Source organism: Thunnus albacares, chromosome 7, assembly GCF_914725855.1.
Source record: "Thunnus albacares chromosome 7, fThuAlb1.1, whole genome shotgun sequence".
Taxonomy (NCBI): domain Eukaryota; kingdom Metazoa; phylum Chordata; class Actinopteri; order Scombriformes; family Scombridae; genus Thunnus; species Thunnus albacares.
Window position 1 is genome coordinate 19,026,153 of NC_058112.1, and position 17,802 is coordinate 19,043,954.

Sequence of the window (17,802 nt, forward strand, 5' to 3'; positions counted from 1 at the left end):
GTCAGTCACATAAGTAGCCTACCTATAAATTATATTTCTTGAGTAATGTAATTACTCTCCACCACGGTAACAGACTTATTAATACAACTTATGCACAACCGAATTTTCCGATAATTATGTTGAATCACAATGTTTCACAAATATTTAAAGACTGAAATTGAACTTTTAGCGAGACCCGATGCAAAGCTGACGCATTGCTGTCTATAAACTCGTAGGTAAATAAATGAGTAAAATGAGTAAAACTCGAAAATGCACATTTTCACGATCAGGAGAGAGCAGTGAAACCATAGACGGTCAGTGAAACCTTGCTGGGGAAGTGACACCTCACGGAAGAATCAAGGCAGGGGCGCCAGATTTGTTCATTTTCCATGGAACAGTCAAACACAGGATACTGATCATCATACCATATATGAAGCACTATTCAAGTCTCTAACTCTAGTTATTTAAATTATTTTTTGAATTGTAAGTTAGTGAATTTTGGACTTGGAGAACAATGCATTTCATCATCTTTGTTTTGATCGTATAAACTTTTGTGGCATTATAAAGTGACAGGCCTATTTCATTAGAAATCAAATAAGTAATTACACAGCAAGAAGACATAGTGAAAAACATTATTTTCATATGTTGAAAAACAATCCGCCACATTAACATGTATTGTAGCTGAATGTGTTTTTAGTATGCTTTATGCTTGACATATGGAGGTAGAAGTAGCCTACTGATAGGAAACACAACTGGCAACTCCACAGTATGTTTGCTACCGCTGGCTCCCTGGAAAAAAGGGTCGTGTCTAGATGGTTACCCTAGATTTGCCATCGCGAGATTTGTACGCGTTGTTTCTTCATTGTGCGCGCTGTACAAAATAATTATTTGTTCTGATGTGACAACACTGTGGTTGAGGTCTGGTTGGGTTTAGGTGCAAAAACCACTTGGTGATGGTTAGGGAAAGATCATGGTTTGGGTTAAAATGACCACTCTCGCGAGATCTTTCGCGAATCTAGGGTTACCATGTAGACACGACCCTGGAAAGGAACAGAGCGCTTCTCACTTACCGTAGTTAGTTACCGTTGTTAGCAAATTAGTCTTTTGTCGCTGCTTGGCTGAGACCCGGTTAGTTAAATCAGCTGGTACTGATTTTATACTTAACATTGATCCAGAACAGTTGTCCTAATGTTGTGTCGCAGTTGACAACTGACTTTTATGGATTATAACCGGCGTTTACTGGACAACATGTCTGTTGCTTTTGCTAAGTTACGTTAGCGAACTGTAGGTAGCTACAAGCTAGCGTGAGCAACGTCTGTTACGTTTGCAGGAGAGCATTCTGACTTGGGAGGAAGGAAGGAAGGAAACTGATCAGTAGGATCACTGCGCACCGCAGCTAATGCAAAGCTAGCATTGTTTTTGGACTCCTGAATTCACCCTGTGACGCATTTAGGGAAGGTGACTATTTCTGCACCCTGTGCGACATTTAACACTATTTGGTTAATAAGATATGCAGTTAGTTGTCAAAGCTGTTAACAATAACAACAGCAGTCGTCTTAGGTAGCTGTAGAGCGGACGAGAGCTAGCACGCTAAACACAAACTTCTAAAGAAGTTGTGAAAGTCTGATGCAGCTATCTGAGTGACTTTGTTAACTTGAAAACCGGTGTTTCAAACGTCTCGTTGTCGGACCCTTTTTCACTCTGAGCGACAGGAGAAAACTCATGGCATCGGATGTGATTGAGAGTGAAGCGGTGCTGAAGGGTGTAAGTGATATGAATTTGAACAATAGCAGCCCAGATTTTGTCACACCCAGGCGGACTCATGAGGAGTTGGGAAACAGACATACGTCTAGTCCCTCGTCCTCTGGAGTGTCGGGAGAAGGTGATGAGGAGGAATTAGACGATTTACAAAATAGCACAGCTTCTACAGTGGAAAATGGCGAAGAGGCACTCCAGGAGAGTCTAACCAAAACAAGAGGTACGCCACAGGAAAGGACAACTCCAGACAATGAGCAGAAACAGCCGGGAGCAAGAAGCTCTACCCCAGTCAACCTTCCCCAGCCAAGCTCACCACCTGGACCCAGTGGAAGGTCTGTATATCCCCCTTTTTATGTTTGACAGTCTGACAGACCAGTGATTCTTTCTCAAGTAGAATTGCAAATACAAGTCCTTATTGCTATTGTTTGCTGTGTTCAGCTCCTCAAAAGAAACACAACTGTTTGACCCAGTTGTGAAAATTAAAGTTCCCCACACTGCCTTTCAAACATAATCTTTTATAGCCTGTGTTCAGCAAGTTTACAGATGTTTTTTTTTTCTAAATCAGTGATTAGCCTACAAACAAGCATTAATACCAAAAGAAGAGGACATATCCTTTTCAAACCTTTTGGCATTCCCCTATTTTAGCAAGCTAGACAGAGGCGGGTGTAAAATCTCTTTCCTGAGTATATAGTGGGTGGACACAATAACAGAATCAGTCAGATTTATTGCAAAGCAAGTTTTCACATGCAAGGAATTTGTCTTGGTGTAGTTGTGCACAAAAGTCAAAACATTGAAGGTAAGAGAAAAAACAAGTATAACTACCACAAAAGACAGTTGGTGTAAATATATAGAAATTTTACACTGTGCTAGATGTGATGAGTTCACAGATGTGCAATATAAGATTATAGATTTCACATCAATATGACATGTAGTAACTAAGAGCGGGATAGAGTCCATGTCAGTGAGGTCCCGGGCCTTGTTGATGAGGCCAGCAAACTGTTCTTGTGGTTAGAGGTTTTGGTCAAGATAGACTGCAGCCTCTTGTCGGAGGGGAGTGTTCGGAAAAGTTTATGTCCGGAGTGGGAGGGTCGGCCATGATCTTCCCTGCTCGCCTCAGTGTCCTGGAGGCGTGCAGGTCCTGGAGGGACGGCAGGTTGCAGGTCACCCTCTCAGCAGAGCGAATAATATGCTGTAGTCTGCCCTTGTCCTTGGCAGTTGCAGCAGTGTACCAGATAGTGATGGAGGAGGTGAGGATGGACTCAATGATGGAGGTGTTGAAATGCACCATCATTGGCTTTGGCAGGTTGAACTTCTTCAGCTGTTGCAGGAAGTACATATTCTGCTGTGCCTTCTTGGTGAGGGAGCTGATGTTCTGCTCCCACTTGAGGTCCTGGGTGATGATGGTTCCCAGGAAGCAGAGGGACTCCACTGTGTCGAGTGGGGTGATCAATGGGAGTGGGTGGGGCTGGATTCTCTCTGTTATTTTGTCTATCTGTGGACAAAACATAATCAAACAAAATCATATTACATTATGATGCCATCCAGTATAACGTCAAAAACTACCAGTGTTCAATCAACAACTTTCTGGTGCAGTCTAGCTACTTCGGTCCTGGTATTGTGCATGCTTAATCACTGTCACACTGTCATACTGAGACACTTGGAACAGAATAGAGCCATTGTTTATGTTATTAGTAACGCCTGTGCTTTTTCTTCCATTATTAGTCAAAATGTCCGCTGTGGAAAATGCTATATATTATATTGTACTCTATCGTACGGGTGTTCCTGTCATTGTCTCCAGCCCTTGTAGGCAGTAAGCAACATCTGTGGACAGCTGAGCAACATTACATACACACAGCATCAGAGCATCACTTGACTGACCTTTTGACAGACTTATTAAGAAGAAGTGTAGCAAACGAGTGGATCAGTTATCACCAATATGATTGGAAATCGATATATGAAAATAGTTACACCTGGACAACTGCAGTGGGCAAATTTTTATTTAACCTTAAATAGATGACATTTCAATATATTGTTATTTCTGGGAAATGCTCACATTGCTGTGGTGTGCCTTTGCCCATTTAATCATCATGTACAAGAACCAGCAGTTTTACTGACAGAAGAAACATATATTTCAACTTAGAGAGTGCTTCTCTATCTGACAGAGACAGGTCTGCTTATGCTGTGCCAGGCAAATTGGAGACTTTCTTGCTGTGGGTACAAACCAGCTTGCACTGCATTGCTGTAAAGGAACTAAATATGAGGCGTATATGGTACTCCGTCCTTTTCATCATTAAGATGTGAGAAATGTTTTTATGCAGGTATTTTGAGCAAGAAGCAGATATCATGTAACAAAGATATCAACCTTAAAAACATTCTCTGTAAAGAGTGATGTTAGAAAAAAATACTATTAGTTAAAGATTTTGGTCAACCGATCCGATCTTGTTTTGACGTTTCTTTAAACGGGTTTGTGGCCTGTCTTGAAGGAAGCCTTGCCCTAGAATTGCCCGCATGGTCAGAATCAATAGCCTTAAACCATCTACCATTGATCTACAGCTTAATTCAGCTCACCACTAAGTGCATTATTATTATTATTATCTTTTCCATTTGACTCTCTAATGCTGATTCCATCTACAATGTTTCTAGGTCTTCATTGCATTTTCAGGAAACCACATTCCTGTAGCACTTCTACCTCTCTGAGTTGGATTGCAAATATAATGTGGGGATTAGCACTATACATAAGCAAGCAGCTAAACTGTTGTGTACCAAATGCCCAGAATGTTTTTGTGTCTGGGAGCCAAAATGCAGTTGTGTATGTGATTAATGCATCAAAGGGAGCTCTGTACAGGAAAGATACAGATACCATGATCTGCATTAGCCAGTAGCCTTATGGTTTATAAACTAAGCCCTTAACACAAGCTTGTAAGCTTTTCAAGAAGCCAGTGATCTGATTATGTGGCCATTTGCAAGCTGAAACTGCTAAGTAGATTCTCGATGCACATGCAGGACTTTGAATTATGTATTAATTAACTCTGCCGCACACTGCATCTGTCTATTACTAATTAGTGTAAGGAAAGTGCCATTGTTGTTCCCTTCTCATATTTAAGTAGTTTACTTGCTGAAGAAAGGCAATAAGTCCATGTCACCTTTGAGCATTGCTGTGTTTGATAGTTAAGAACTACATACTGCGTCGTATAAATAGAAATAAACAAGGTTTTCTCTGACACAGTGTGATGCTGAGGTGATGCGTAACAGGCGGGGTTCACCATGGCACATTAAAAGCTCTTTATTATACAGTATGTATTGGAGGTTTGAGGTTCACCCTAAAAGCGCTAAAGGCCTTTTCCACAGATTTGCTAAGGTGTTTGAAAAATGTCTTTCACACTTTTTATAGTATGTCCAGCTGTGAAGTTGAAATTAAAATTTAATGTTGTAAATAGTGTGTGAATACAAAAAGTTACATGCAACATGTTTCATCTCATGTTGCATTTTGTCATCTGATATTGTGGCTTGTAAACAAAATCTCATCTAATACAAACTGCAAAGTGGGGAATAAGCTATATTCATGTTGGGTGTTACTGAGAAGGTTGCATATTAGCCAGTTCATACCAAGTATTTGACAATGCGTCACACACAATCTCATATCAACAGCTCTTCAAACAGATTAGTCAGTTATACAAATATGTATGTTGATAAAAAATACACATAATCAGGTCAAAGTGTTGAATCAGTTTATGATAATAAGCTCTTAGGACCGCCAACCCTAAAATATTAGAAACCTAGGGAAACAAAAAGTTATTACATCAAATTTTAAATGTTGATCTACAAACTTAAAGAGGTTCAGTGAGACTGTTAGTGGAAGCTGCTTTTTGCCTATCAGAAGAAAGATGTTATCAAGCTTACATGTCAGTATGTAAATGATGTGGTCAGACAGTTTTTTGTTTGTGCAACCATTTCCTTTGACCACTTACAAACGAAATCAACTTTTTCTTAAAGAACCTTAATTTTAGATCCCCACTCTTAATTGTACACTCTGTAATCATGTGCATTTTTTGCCGTAAGGCAAGGCAAGTTTATTTATATAGCACCATTCAGACAAAAAGCAATTGAAAGTGCTTTACAGGGGGTTTTATAGAAATACATTGAAAATAAGACATTAAGAAGACATTAAAATTACATTTAAAAGACAATAAAACACTAAAGCAAAACCAAGCAGATAAATAAAGATTAAAAAGAAGTCACATATTTAATTTATTGGAAAGCTGCAGTAAACAATAATGTTTCAAGCCCTAATTTAAATGAGCTGACAGTTTGTGCAGACCTCAGGTATTCAGGAAGCTTGTTCCACAGGTGGGGAGCTGTTTTGATCCAGGGAACACTGAGTTCAAACCTGTCCCAGATGACCTGAGGGGTCTGGATGCTTCGTATTGTACAAGTAAATCAGAGATGTGTTTAGGCCCAAGACCATTTAGTGCTTTATAGACAAGTAATAGGATTTTAAAATCTAACTTTTGACACACAGGAAGCCAGTGTAGTGATTTAAGGACCGGTGCAATGTGCTCCACTTTCTTGGTGTTAGTGAAGACTCTGGCAGCAGCATTCTGGATGAGCTGCAGCTGTCTGATTGATTTTTTTTTTGCTAAGACCTGTGAAGAGACCATTACAATAGTCTAGCCTGCTGAAAACAAATGCATGAACACGTTTTTCTGTATCTTGTTTAGACAGAAATCCTTTCGTTCTTGCTATGTGTCAAAGGTGATAGTTGGCTGATTCTGTAATTGCCTTTATGCGGCTGTTGAAATTCAGGTCCAAGACTACATCAAGATTTCTGGCTTGATTTGTAGATTTTAGTGTCATGGAGTCAATGTGAGCATTGACTTTTAATCTTTCCTCTTTTGGGGCCAAAAACAATTATTTCAGTTGCAGTTCAGTTGTAGAAAATTCTGGCATTAAGTACTTTCCACTTTCCCATGGCTTTTATCTTTTAGTATTTCATCTCCGTCCCTGTTCAAGTCCAGTAATTTTGTAGAGGTTTTAGTCACTGACGTGTTAACCCGAGAACAAAAATTGCTATTGACTCTTGGCAGATCAATAGAACTTCAACATTTCCCCCATAATCCTCTGAGGATTGTACAAGTCACAAGCAACTGTTGACAGTTAAGCAATTATGTGTTTAGATTTTGTTGGTCACGTAATTTCTACTAGCCCTTCTCTGAAACTCAATATATTTATCACACAAGAGGGCCTTTTAGCAATCAGACATCCTTAAACAGAAAAGATAGCATAACCCTTTTTTTTTGTTTTTGTTCCTAGCCTGGAGCGCCAAGAATCCGTCGCCACAACAGAAGCCCGCCTAAGGATGGAGGGAGTTGAGCTTAAGGAAGAGTGGCAGGATGAGGACTTTCCACGGTAATGTGTCTATCACTCATAATGTTGTAAATCATGTGTTTGGGTTGTGAAGGTCACGTGAACAGTAGAACTAATGAAGGCATGATCACTGTTTGATTATTAGGCCTCTACCTGAGGAAGAGGAGCTTGACGATGAGCTATTTGCTGGAACCTCTGAAGAAGGGGACCCTGGTAAGGAAAACAAATAAGTATACATCGCTACAGCGACCCAGGAGAGCATTAAAGGATAGGTTCAGAGTTTTTAAAGCATATCTAAAAAACATACTTGCATACCCATTCCCATATCGGTTGCTGTGATAAGGCATACTTTTCTGGTGCAACTTCAATTAAAGAGAAGAGGGACAATATTCATTCTTGTTAACATACAAAAATGAATTCTATGAGGCTTTCTTCCAACATTATAGTCTTTTTTTTGTACAAAATTATCTCAACTGTTGCTGTGCTGAGTTGCAGTGGAGGGATGTAACACAAATTTTGTATTAAAGAGACAATTTGGAAAATGTCCACTTGATTTGTGCAACTTTAGACTGATGAAGCCTTTGGGGCTGTTCAGATGTTGTGTCTAAAAACATGTACAAAATGCCAGCCGTGCTCACGGGCTTTCATTCTTTTATCCAAGGTGCTTGGGAGGTTGCGCCACTGTTGCGCCTGCCGTTACTGAGCAACCAAAACTGCTTGTATCTTTTTGGTTTTCTAACAGTGGTTGGCATCCAGTATTGGTTGACCTTCCAACTGGATGACACCCTTGGATGGAAAGGATGAATCAAGTCCTGTGGAGCTGATTGGTTAATTCTTGTCACATGACCTGTTGTTTTCTTGCTGCATTCAAAAAAGTTGAGATTTTTCCATCTCGGTGTGCTGTGGACACGCAACGGGTGCGCCACAACGAATGCGTGCCGCAACGGCGACGCTTTCGATTTGTGTATGCAAAAAATGCAACATCTGAATGGCCTCTTATATTGGCTTCAGCGGATCTTCAGAAAACAAGCATTGTTGATTTTGTGCTGCATCGCCAACATTAGAGTTGCACTAGGAAGGAATATCCTCACAACATGTGAGTAATTTTTTAGGATAGACTTGAAAGAAATCTGAACTTATTCTTAAACTGGTCTCACAAACAGTATTACACTACAACTACTGATGACTCGTCATCTACCCTAGACTATGCAATGAACCACGGCAAGAGGGCGAAGAAAAAGCTTGCAGCTCCGGACATCAGTCTTACACTCGACCGCAGTGAAGGTTCTCTTCTCTCTGATGAGCTGGATGAAAGTACAGAGCTGGATCTAGATGACATAGACACACCTTCAGACAACAGCAATGAGTTTGAATGGGAAGGTAAGGAAGTTTTATAATGTGATGAAATGAATAGTTTCTAGTTTAATAGTTTTAGTACTTGGATAGTGTCTTTCAAGGCTGTTTGTTCCAGTTATGTTAATACAGAAGATTAAAATGTTTTAGGTTGACTTAATGTGATGAGAGGTGCATTTTATACTTAAAATATGGATGTAGGTGAAATCCACAGTGCTGTGATTTGTCTATGAAAAGACATAACGCAGGAGCAAGTGTGTTGTCAGACCAGTCTTTTATGTCCTGGTTCTTGGATCGTTTGGCATATTCCTTCCTTGATTTTACAGGTTTGGGTAAGCAGTCAACTCTCTGAAGTGTAGTTAAAATATGCTTTGTTGTGTTTGTGTTTCCACACTGCTGCCTTCCTCTTTTTCACTAAGAAGAATTGTTTCCATTCTCTGCCTGGAAACAGGCCGCAGGCCAGCAACAGGTTTCTCTCTACCTTGTGGTAAGGTCTCGTGGACAGCCCCCCCGATGTTTTTTCTGCCAACCACTGGTCAATCAACCCCTATTGCCCAGATTATTTTCTGTCTTCAGTTGTTGAAACAAATCATGGGGTGTTTCATTTTTCATACCCTTTTCATTTTCATGTTTCTGTGCATGTCATTTTTCCTTTTCCTGAAAATTTCCTGTTTGAGGAAACAATCAGTTGCAAATTTTCTGTTAAGATGTGGTTAATCCATGCAATATTCCTGCAATTAACAAATATTATATTATAGCCATTTTAACTTTTGTGCAGTTTGGTTATTAGATTTTATAAGATATCACACAAGATACAAGATAACAAAAAATGACAATAATAAAAAAAAAGTGTGCCTAATGAACTCAGTTGCAACATTAACATGTGCCACTTAACAGAACAGCTAAGATCCACATTACATGACCTTTTTTAAAAATAAAAAATAATCATTCATTTCATAGTAAATGATGAACATATGACCTGTTATTTTTATATCTAAGTACATATGTGTGAATCATATGTTGCTACAAACAGAAATATATTAGTTTGTTTCATTTGGTACATTTGCTATACATAAGGAAACATGTTCTCACCAAAAGATCTTCATAAAAGTGTGTTGATGTGATCTGATTTAATTACACTATTTACTTGTTTGTAATCCTGCTTGTTGCATGCTTGATATTTTCCAAAGACACATTATCATTTGAACATTTTGTATAATACTTGCAGGATGTGCAGAATTCCGCATTTTGCACATCCTGTAGCTCTGTATCTTACAAAAGATTCACCTAAAAATGTGGTTACATTAGCCTTCTGTCCGACGAAACTGCCCCTCACTCAGCAAATTGTAAACAGTCTGTAGTGGAAACAGGGTGATGGCACACATTAGAGTAATGACTTCTCCATTTCCCGCCACCCCGCAATTTGCTGAAGATTGCATTGAAAAATTAAATGTTCATCAATTGAAACGGATGTGAGTCGGAGCGAATATAAGTTGGGTGGAAGTGTAATGAATGTGACCGCACCTCAAATCTTCACAGTTTGTCCTCAGGTAATTGAGAAGCAGTTCTTCCATATGAATGGTTGTTTGCTTTTTCAGCACATTTATTTGTATGAGAGTTACACCATGACATGACTGGCTCATCCAGTAAATTACAACAGTCACCTTTCTATATGGTTGCAAGATATTTGTAGCAAAGAAAAATGCTTAACCTGAGTGAAAGAGGAATATGAATCAGAGAAGGCATGCAATCCAAATGGAAAAGATGGAAATTAAATGTATGAAAATGTCGACTGATTTAAAATGCATGCGATTAAAAAGTTCAGTAATTAATTTTTTAAATGATTTGATCAAAATCGATGTGATTTGATAAAAACCTGGAACCACTCACATGCAGGGGGTGCAGTAACCAAGCTGTAAGTTGAAAATGCCTTTTCTCCTTTTTTAGATGATCTCCCAAAGCCAAAAACCACAGAACTACTACAGAAGGGCGTAGAGTCCGTTCAGGAATACTCAGCCTCAGAGGAGAGGGATGAGGGTCGGCGCTGGAGGGTGTTTCGTATCGGAGACCAGGAACACAGAGTGGACATGAAGGCCATCGAACCTTATAAGCGAGTTATCAGCCACGGAGGTCAGTGGCAATACATGTTTATGTTTTAATCGAAGTCAAATGTCATTGTAAATAAATGGAAATAGTGTCTTGATACTGAAACATCATTTTTTTTAACGTTTGATTATTCACTGCAGGTTACTATGGAGACGGTTTGAATGCCATCATTGTGTTTGCTGTGTGCTTTATGCCTGAGAGCAATCAACCAAATTACAGATACATCATGGACAATTTATTCAAGTGAGTGTTTATTTGAATTCTTTTGGCCTTGTGAGCAAACATTTCAGAGCCGTCGCTAACGGGATTTTCCCCCGTCTCAGGTATGTCATCGGCACACTGGAGCTTTTGGTCGCTGAGAACTATATGATTGTGTATTTGAATGGAGCGACGTCTCGGAAAAAGATGCCAACCGTCGGCTGGCTCAGGAAGTGTTATCAGCAGATTGATAGGAGGTGAGTCTGAGTGGTTTTTACAACAGCTACAATAGAGGCACACCCCATAATATGAACCCAATCCGAAGACTGTAGGTCAATTTCCAACAGTATCGTTATCGGGGATGCGTAATAAAATGGTTGACAACTCCTCTCACTCCTTGTTTACAGATTAAGGAAGAACTTGAAGTCTTTGATAATTGTCCATCCCTCCTGGTTTATTCGCACCCTGCTGGCACTCACAAAACCTTTCATAAGGTAACTTTAATGTTGAGAAAAGTTCATTAGAATAGTAAAGTACTGATCTGCTTGGGTATGTTTTTAGATTCTAACATTTTGTGCTTCTTTTCACAGCTCAAAATTTAGTCAGAAAATCAAGTATGTGTACAGCTTGACAGACCTTGCAGAACTGGTTCCAATGGAGTATGTGTCCATACCAGAATGTATCAAACAGTAAGTGTGCTCAACTCAAACACACCTGCACTTTTCAAGCTCTTTTTAAACAAGAAATAGTTGTAAGTTAATAAGGCTGTAAAGACATTTTTGGGAGTTGGTTCTCTGATCAAATTTACAGTCCTGTGATGAAAATGGTGCTCAAGAACAGAAATACTTGTTTTCTTTCCATATGAGGTGACTCTGGTGATGGCTAATTTTACAAGATATCCCCTCCAGACATGTTTGAAGACAAAAATACTTTGAATCATAATTTGTGTCTGATATTACTTTGTTAAAATTCAAATTAAATTACACCTTCTCCTTCTCGGAATATCTGAATTTGCAAATATCGGTTATTTCAAACTTCTATACAAAGATCTGTACACAAGATGTGTCCTACTTCACTACATGGTCCGTTCTCAGTGTATGTGTGCCAGAGGCTTCAAGCTTCCACATCACACTTATGTAAGTCGCATACTGGACCACGATTGGCTGGTGATGTCACAAAATCCTGGTGGTACGTACTTGTGTTAAACTGAGATTTGAGGTGAGCGCAGAGAAACTTCTCTCCTTCAGCAGGTGAATGTGAAAACATCCCAGTCAAGGAACAAGAAGAAAAATTCTCTGGAGTTTGACTTAAAAAAAAAAAATACATGGTTGCTCACCTGAATTGGTAAATAAATAAAATATGACCACATGAGTTTAGGTCACCTTCCATTTCTTCCCTTTTGCAGATTTCATCCAGTCCTCACCAAATTTGGTACAAAGTATAGTTAAACAATCTGTGATTTGCCTGCTGTTTTCCTCTACTCGGCTGCCTATTTGGCATAAACTGTAACGCTTTACAGTTTTGTGCAGATACACTATCAGCTCAACTGATGCTGCAAAATGTGATTTCCTTTTGTCTGTAGGTGGTGCTATAGCCATTTTCTGTTTTTCCAGTGTGACCAGTGTAGACAACATGTCAGTGGTTGTGAGTCTGACTCATTTTGCATTAGTTTATCTCCTTAAAAAGCCCTCATATTCCCAGGCAGGTTTTAAATATCTTCCAAAATCACGTATGATTGTCTGACATATTATGATGGAGAAGAGATCCAGTGTAGACTACAAATATTTAAACACTGTCAATTGTAAAATAATACATTTAGAGGATAGTGTAGCCTTGGTGGTATGCACTAAGTTCTTTACGTGTCAACATTACTGAAAAGAATACAATCCGAGTGCATGCTCAGAAATCGCTCATGCTGTATTCTTCTTTGATATGGCTTAACCGGATCCTGTATTCTCGCAGCATTCGAACAGACTTCAGCACAAATACTTATCTTTATAAAAATGTTGTTGCTCTTTTGGATGTTTGGTTGCTGTTGGCTGTGTGTATTTCTCCTTTCCTTAACTCCGTTTCCCTGCCCCCTCTTAAGGTTTGACGACGAAAAAAATAGGAAAAGCCGTAAAAGGTATATGCACTTTCACCCAGGGTCAGTCTCAGCTCACTTTTTTTTTTTTTTTTTTTTTTTTGCTTTTCACAAAACTAACAAAGAAATGATCCGTTGGCTTTCAGAAATGCACCAATACACCTCATTCTGTCCCACTTTTTTTTTTTTTTTTAATTGATTGGATGATCTATTGTTACCTTCTGGCTAAAATCAACAACTTTCTTCCCCGATGTCCCACATTTTCAACTGATTTAGGACGTCCCTGATAAGCAGGCTGATGAGCTGTTTGATTGGTTTCTAAAAATAGGTGGTTTGGTGATGTTTAACCAATTTAATCCCATTTCTGAGCCAATTCAGTTAATCTCATAGCTAATTCATGTAAAATTTGTTCTCTATTACCTCAAAACTATATCAGCTATTTGTATGTGGTTAAAAACATACCAGATGCTCTTATAGCTTTGTGATACATTATATTTATTTTTAGATAGTGTTTCTTCACCGTGATGCTGGTTGTCAAAGAATTAATTTCTGTTAAGAGCTGGTTAGAATAGTTATGGGAAAAGTCATTTAATTACTACTTGTTGATGTGAAAGTGGGGGCATCAAGTAGCATTTACTCCAATGTGTCTTTTTTTAAAAACAGGTTTAGAATGGGGATTGTTTAATATTTGGTAAGTTTGTTCATGTTTTGACCTGAACTGGGTGGAACAAAAAGGAAGTAACTGGACTTAGTCACTTTGGTGTGTGGTTGCACTGTAACCATGTCCTCACATGGTTCCCCACCGGCATGTCCACACACACACACACACTCACAGCTCTTTGCATGACTCACTGCATATTTAACTGCCTGCTGATGTTCAGTCATCGCCACAAACCTTTGTCGGCTTTTGTCATGCACACAGAAATGTTCTGCTCATTACAGATAAGTAGTGAGTGTTAAGTTGCTGAGGTTATTCATTTAATTTGCAGATAAGGCGTGGGATGTTTAAACACTGGAAAATTACAGTAACCATGTTATTTTAGAGGGCACATGAGGCTGTAGAGGAGACTAGTATTATTAATAGTATTATTGTGTGTTCTCTTAAGATATGAAACCCTGCCACAGTAAGTTGTACTTCTTTTATTAGATAAATGAGATTTTAAGTTGACTTGCATACTTGCAAGACAAATGCAGCTGTGCTCTACGACCTAAAACATTACCATGGAGTTAAAGCAACATCTGTCTGACAACAAACAACAACAAAATTGAACAGTTTAAACAGTACTTGATTGTTTACAGGTATGCAAAAAATGCAAAAATTGCACATATTGTATACATAAACTTAATTAGCATGGAGTCTACCGCTATTTGCAGTGTCCTGCAGATAACAAAGGCAATCTATGCACTTGCATGGATTTTGGTCATTGGAAATTTTGTTCCATGTTAGTGCATTTGTCTTACAACAACTGATGTTGACTGATGTGTATTATTGTGTGTATGTTTGTAGTAACTAGAGCATGAAGCATACTTTAGTTGTTTAAGGTAGAAATGATAGACAGACCAAATTAGACATTTATTCTGTGAGAAAAGGTCTGGTACATTTAAAAAAAAAAAAAAAAAAAAAAAAAAAGATCCTGTACGGTGCACTTTGGTAAATACTCTTTCCCTTTGCAGTGGTGTAAAGGTTATGATCACATTCCAGGATGAGATCATATGAAAAGTGTGTTTGTGGGCAGTGTAGTCGCCTGTTATTACTCTGATTATTAGTTAGCCTTGTTAGACGCGATGCCACCGCAGTCACACAGGCGTCTGATGACTGTTGAATTTGTCTGCGCAGAATCGACCAGGACATGCACGGCAAAGTGGAGATCGCAGCTGCTGCTGTTCCAGAGTGACCCTGCTGGCAATGCAAGATCTGGAGGAAGAGAGCGATGAGGAATGTTCAGAACCACAGCCACTCTTGTGTTTATGTTCTGGGCCACATGACTGGAGACTCTTAGTATCAGGAAAGTGCCCTTTTGAAACTATGCTGCCTGTTACATTGTGGAACATCTTGCTGTATTACTGTGTCAAGCAGCTTGATCTTCAGCCTTTTTCCACATGCTGTCTGAAACCTTTTTAATCCTTTTTATTTACTGCCGGTATATCATGTCAAATTTAGCTTATGGTTGTTTCCTAGTTACTGTTGTATCTACACTTTATTTAAGGCACTCTGTTAAAATGGTTGATGCATGTTCTGCTTTAATACATTTAAATATATATTTATATTCAAAAGGTGACAAAGGAGAGAAATTAATATATTTTTATGGTTGCTCTGATTTTAAACTACATTTCAGGTCTCTGACCCACTGAGTGGCATTTCATAGAACAAGTTTTGACCGCACCTTTTTCACTGTTCACTGCTGACGTCTGTTAGAATCCTGCCTGGGGAAAATAAAGTTGTTGGGTCTTTTTTTTTTTTATATTACCCCTCACTTGAACGTGCCCTCAGACTTGTGGAGGGACAACATTTCTGAGAGCAACAATCTGAAACAAATCTGTAGGTCTTAAGATAACATTATTTACTCCAAGTAAAGTCATGGATCCACATCATCGTTTTGTACTTTTTTTATTCCATATAGTTCCACTTTTGCAGTGGTAACAAGACAGAGATGATTATACAGCATCAGTAAATGCCTATGGCAATGTTGTGCGTATGTTAGAAAAGATTCAAATAATAATCACCAAGCTACTGAAGGTAATGTAGTGTGTGTAATGAGTATCCACTAGATGGCACTACTAATACAGATTTCATTGAAATCATATGAAGGCACAGAAATTACATGACAATATCATTAAAATGGACAGAATATTATAAGAAATTACATGAGATCCATAGCAAAGTTTTCACAGTAACATTTAGATCCACATATTACATATTACATTCATATTACATGTGAAAATAACATTAACAGGCACATAATTAAGAAAGGACAAGATCTTAACTATTTTTGATAATAAATTAATATGGTTTCTGTAAAAGTGGTTCCTGTAATAAGTATGAAGTTTTGCCTTATCTCAAAAATTACATTTCAAATCTACATTTCAGGTCACTCAGAAAAAAGATTTTAATCTCAATGAGACTTTTACTTGGTTAAATAAATGATATATAAGCTTCACAAAATGTTGGAGTGTTGTTCAATCAACTGTGGTTCACGGCCTAAAGCTTTGAAAAACAGAACTGACTCCATACACCTCAGGGCGATGTCATCAACCTCTGGATCAAACTTATTTGCAAAGAGGTGGTGTTGTCTCAGGAGCCACTTGAGGTCCCCAGCTCCGTACACACAAACTGCTCTTCTATAGATCCCAGTGCATGGATCGTACGGGGCTCCGTCTCTCATATCTCCTGCTAAATAGCTCCACTTCACCACACGAGCGATGGCTTGCATGTCTGATGTGTCGTACTTGACATTAGCAGGCATGGATCCAGGAACGGAGGGCATCCTCTGCAGAGTGGCCCACAAGTGCTCATCAGGGCTGTATGTGTCCTTCTCCCACTCCAGTAATTTCTGAACCTCTCTGTCCTGCAGCACATGTTTCACAAAGGCCCTTGTGACCACAAAGTAGGCATTTCCTGAGAACATGGGGCTTGTAATGGGAGGGGGGCTTTTCCTCACATTCGTCTGGACAACTTGGTTGGTGACATTGTAATGATAACGCCAACGGTTTTTCTTGTAGTCATTGGTGGCCTCAGATTCCATGCTGTTTCTTCCGTTGAGAGACTTCAGAGCCTGAACCATCTCCCTATTGGTTTTGATGGGGAAGTCAGTCCCACAGGTGTTGAGCAGGTACCTCCACTGGATGTGTGACCCCAACAGATCTTTCATGCAGTTGAGATCCGCCTGCACTCTTGACCATGAGGCATATACCACTCTTTCTAATCTACTGGCCACAAACACATTAGGTAAGCAGGAAACAATTGCCTCTACAGCCTTCTGAAATTCCTTAGTGGATTTCTGGTCCACATGCACACAGTAGATGTTCTGAGGAGTGTAAACAGCTCGTAGAAGGCGCTCAAACATCTCAATCTTCTCATGGATCACCATGGAGTAGGCAATGGGAAAGTCTCTCTCCTCCTCACTGAGAGGTGTTGTGATGAAACCTCTCTTTTCAATGTAAGCTTGACAGTCCTTTGTCACATGAAGGTAGAACTCCTCAGATAACAAACTCTGTCTTTTCTTGGATGCCAGAAGCACTTGTAATTTGTCTTCCTTGCCCTGCGTTTCACCAGAGATGATAGCCGAGCAGCCAGGCAGGTCAACATGGTATTGCACTGGTATTTTGATATCAGGCAGTGACTGTGACCTTTTAAAGTCAGTCTCAAAAAGAACAAAAGAAAGCAACATACCCAGGAGAACGAGAAACAGGGTCCTCAACAGCGACTTTGCAAAAGCCATTTCCTTAATTTCCTGAGCTTCAGTGTACAACAGAGGTGACCTTCAATGCAGATAACAGTTCAGCCAAATGAGGAGAGGCTGCATTGTATCATTTAATACAGCAATGACAATCGAATCAGCCCTGAGTAGGTGTGTCAAACTAAGGTGTGGAAGGAATTTCTTGACTATACGTAGTTCTTAAATAGGATGTAGCCTATTGACAGTCCTAGATTCTACATAAGTGCTGTATTTACTTAGTTTAAATGTCACCAACAGCTGAGGTTGAGCCTATAGAGAACATTTTCATATGACTGCAAAGGAAAACTGGATTTTCGTGTATGGTGCACGTAATAACCTCCAATAATACATTTTCTACATTACCAGCAAATATTCTCAGGATAGCCACCATAAGTTTTCAAGGTGCACTTGTCAAGTATAAAAGACTTTATTACATGTATATTTCTATTTACAATAAATGATGTTGGAATTCACTTATCATACATGATCATTTCACTGTTTCACAAATACTTTAATTAGCACGTA

General features: G+C 39.1%; 2 protein-coding genes across 5 annotated transcripts; one reads left to right on the plus strand and one right to left on the minus strand.

Moving 5' to 3' along the window:
• Positions 1-912: 912 nt before the first annotated feature.
• bnip2 (BCL2 interacting protein 2) lies at positions 913-15,294 on the plus strand. Of its 4 annotated transcripts, XM_044357539.1 has the most exons (12): positions 915-2,069; positions 7,048-7,143; positions 7,247-7,314; positions 8,305-8,481; positions 10,402-10,584; positions 10,701-10,803; positions 10,884-11,015; positions 11,166-11,252; positions 11,349-11,447; positions 12,848-12,883; positions 13,505-13,532; positions 14,679-15,294. In XM_044357539.1, exons 1-11 carry the CDS (start codon positions 1,702-1,704, stop codon positions 13,524-13,526), a joined length of 1,371 nt encoding a protein of 456 aa, XP_044213474.1. In that variant the 5' UTR covers positions 915-1,701; the 3' UTR covers positions 13,527-13,532; positions 14,679-15,294. The 4 variants fall into 4 exon arrangements, with proteins under 4 accessions (XP_044213471.1, XP_044213472.1, XP_044213474.1 ...); XM_044357536.1 differs by lacking the exon at positions 13,505-13,532 and having other exon boundaries at positions 913-2,069; positions 12,848-12,904; XM_044357537.1 differs by lacking the exon at positions 13,505-13,532 and having other exon boundaries at positions 913-2,069.
• gcnt3 (glucosaminyl (N-acetyl) transferase 3, mucin type) lies at positions 15,140-17,610 on the minus strand. The gene has a single exon (XM_044357540.1). It carries the CDS (start codon positions 17,278-17,280, stop codon positions 15,997-15,999), a length of 1,284 nt encoding a protein of 427 aa, XP_044213475.1. The 5' UTR covers positions 17,281-17,610; the 3' UTR covers positions 15,140-15,996.
• Between the last annotated feature and the right edge of the window lie 192 nt (positions 17,611-17,802).

Excerpts from the sequence above, each read along its gene's own strand:
- bnip2 (XM_044357536.1), top strand. The coding sequence starts at position 1,702 with ATGGCATCGGATGTGATTGAGAGTGAAGCGGTGCTGAAGGGTGTAAGT. Across the intron at positions 7,144-7,246 it reads CAGGATGAGGACTTTCCACG|GCCTCTACCTGAGGAAGAGG; the intron begins GTAATGTGTCTA and ends TTTGATTATTAG. Across the intron at positions 7,315-8,304 it reads CTCTGAAGAAGGGGACCCTG|ACTATGCAATGAACCACGGC; the intron begins GTAAGGAAAACA and ends CATCTACCCTAG.
- gcnt3 (XM_044357540.1), bottom strand. The coding sequence starts at position 17,280 with ATGGCTTTTGCAAAGTCGCTGTTGAGGACCCTGTTTCTCGTTCTCCTG.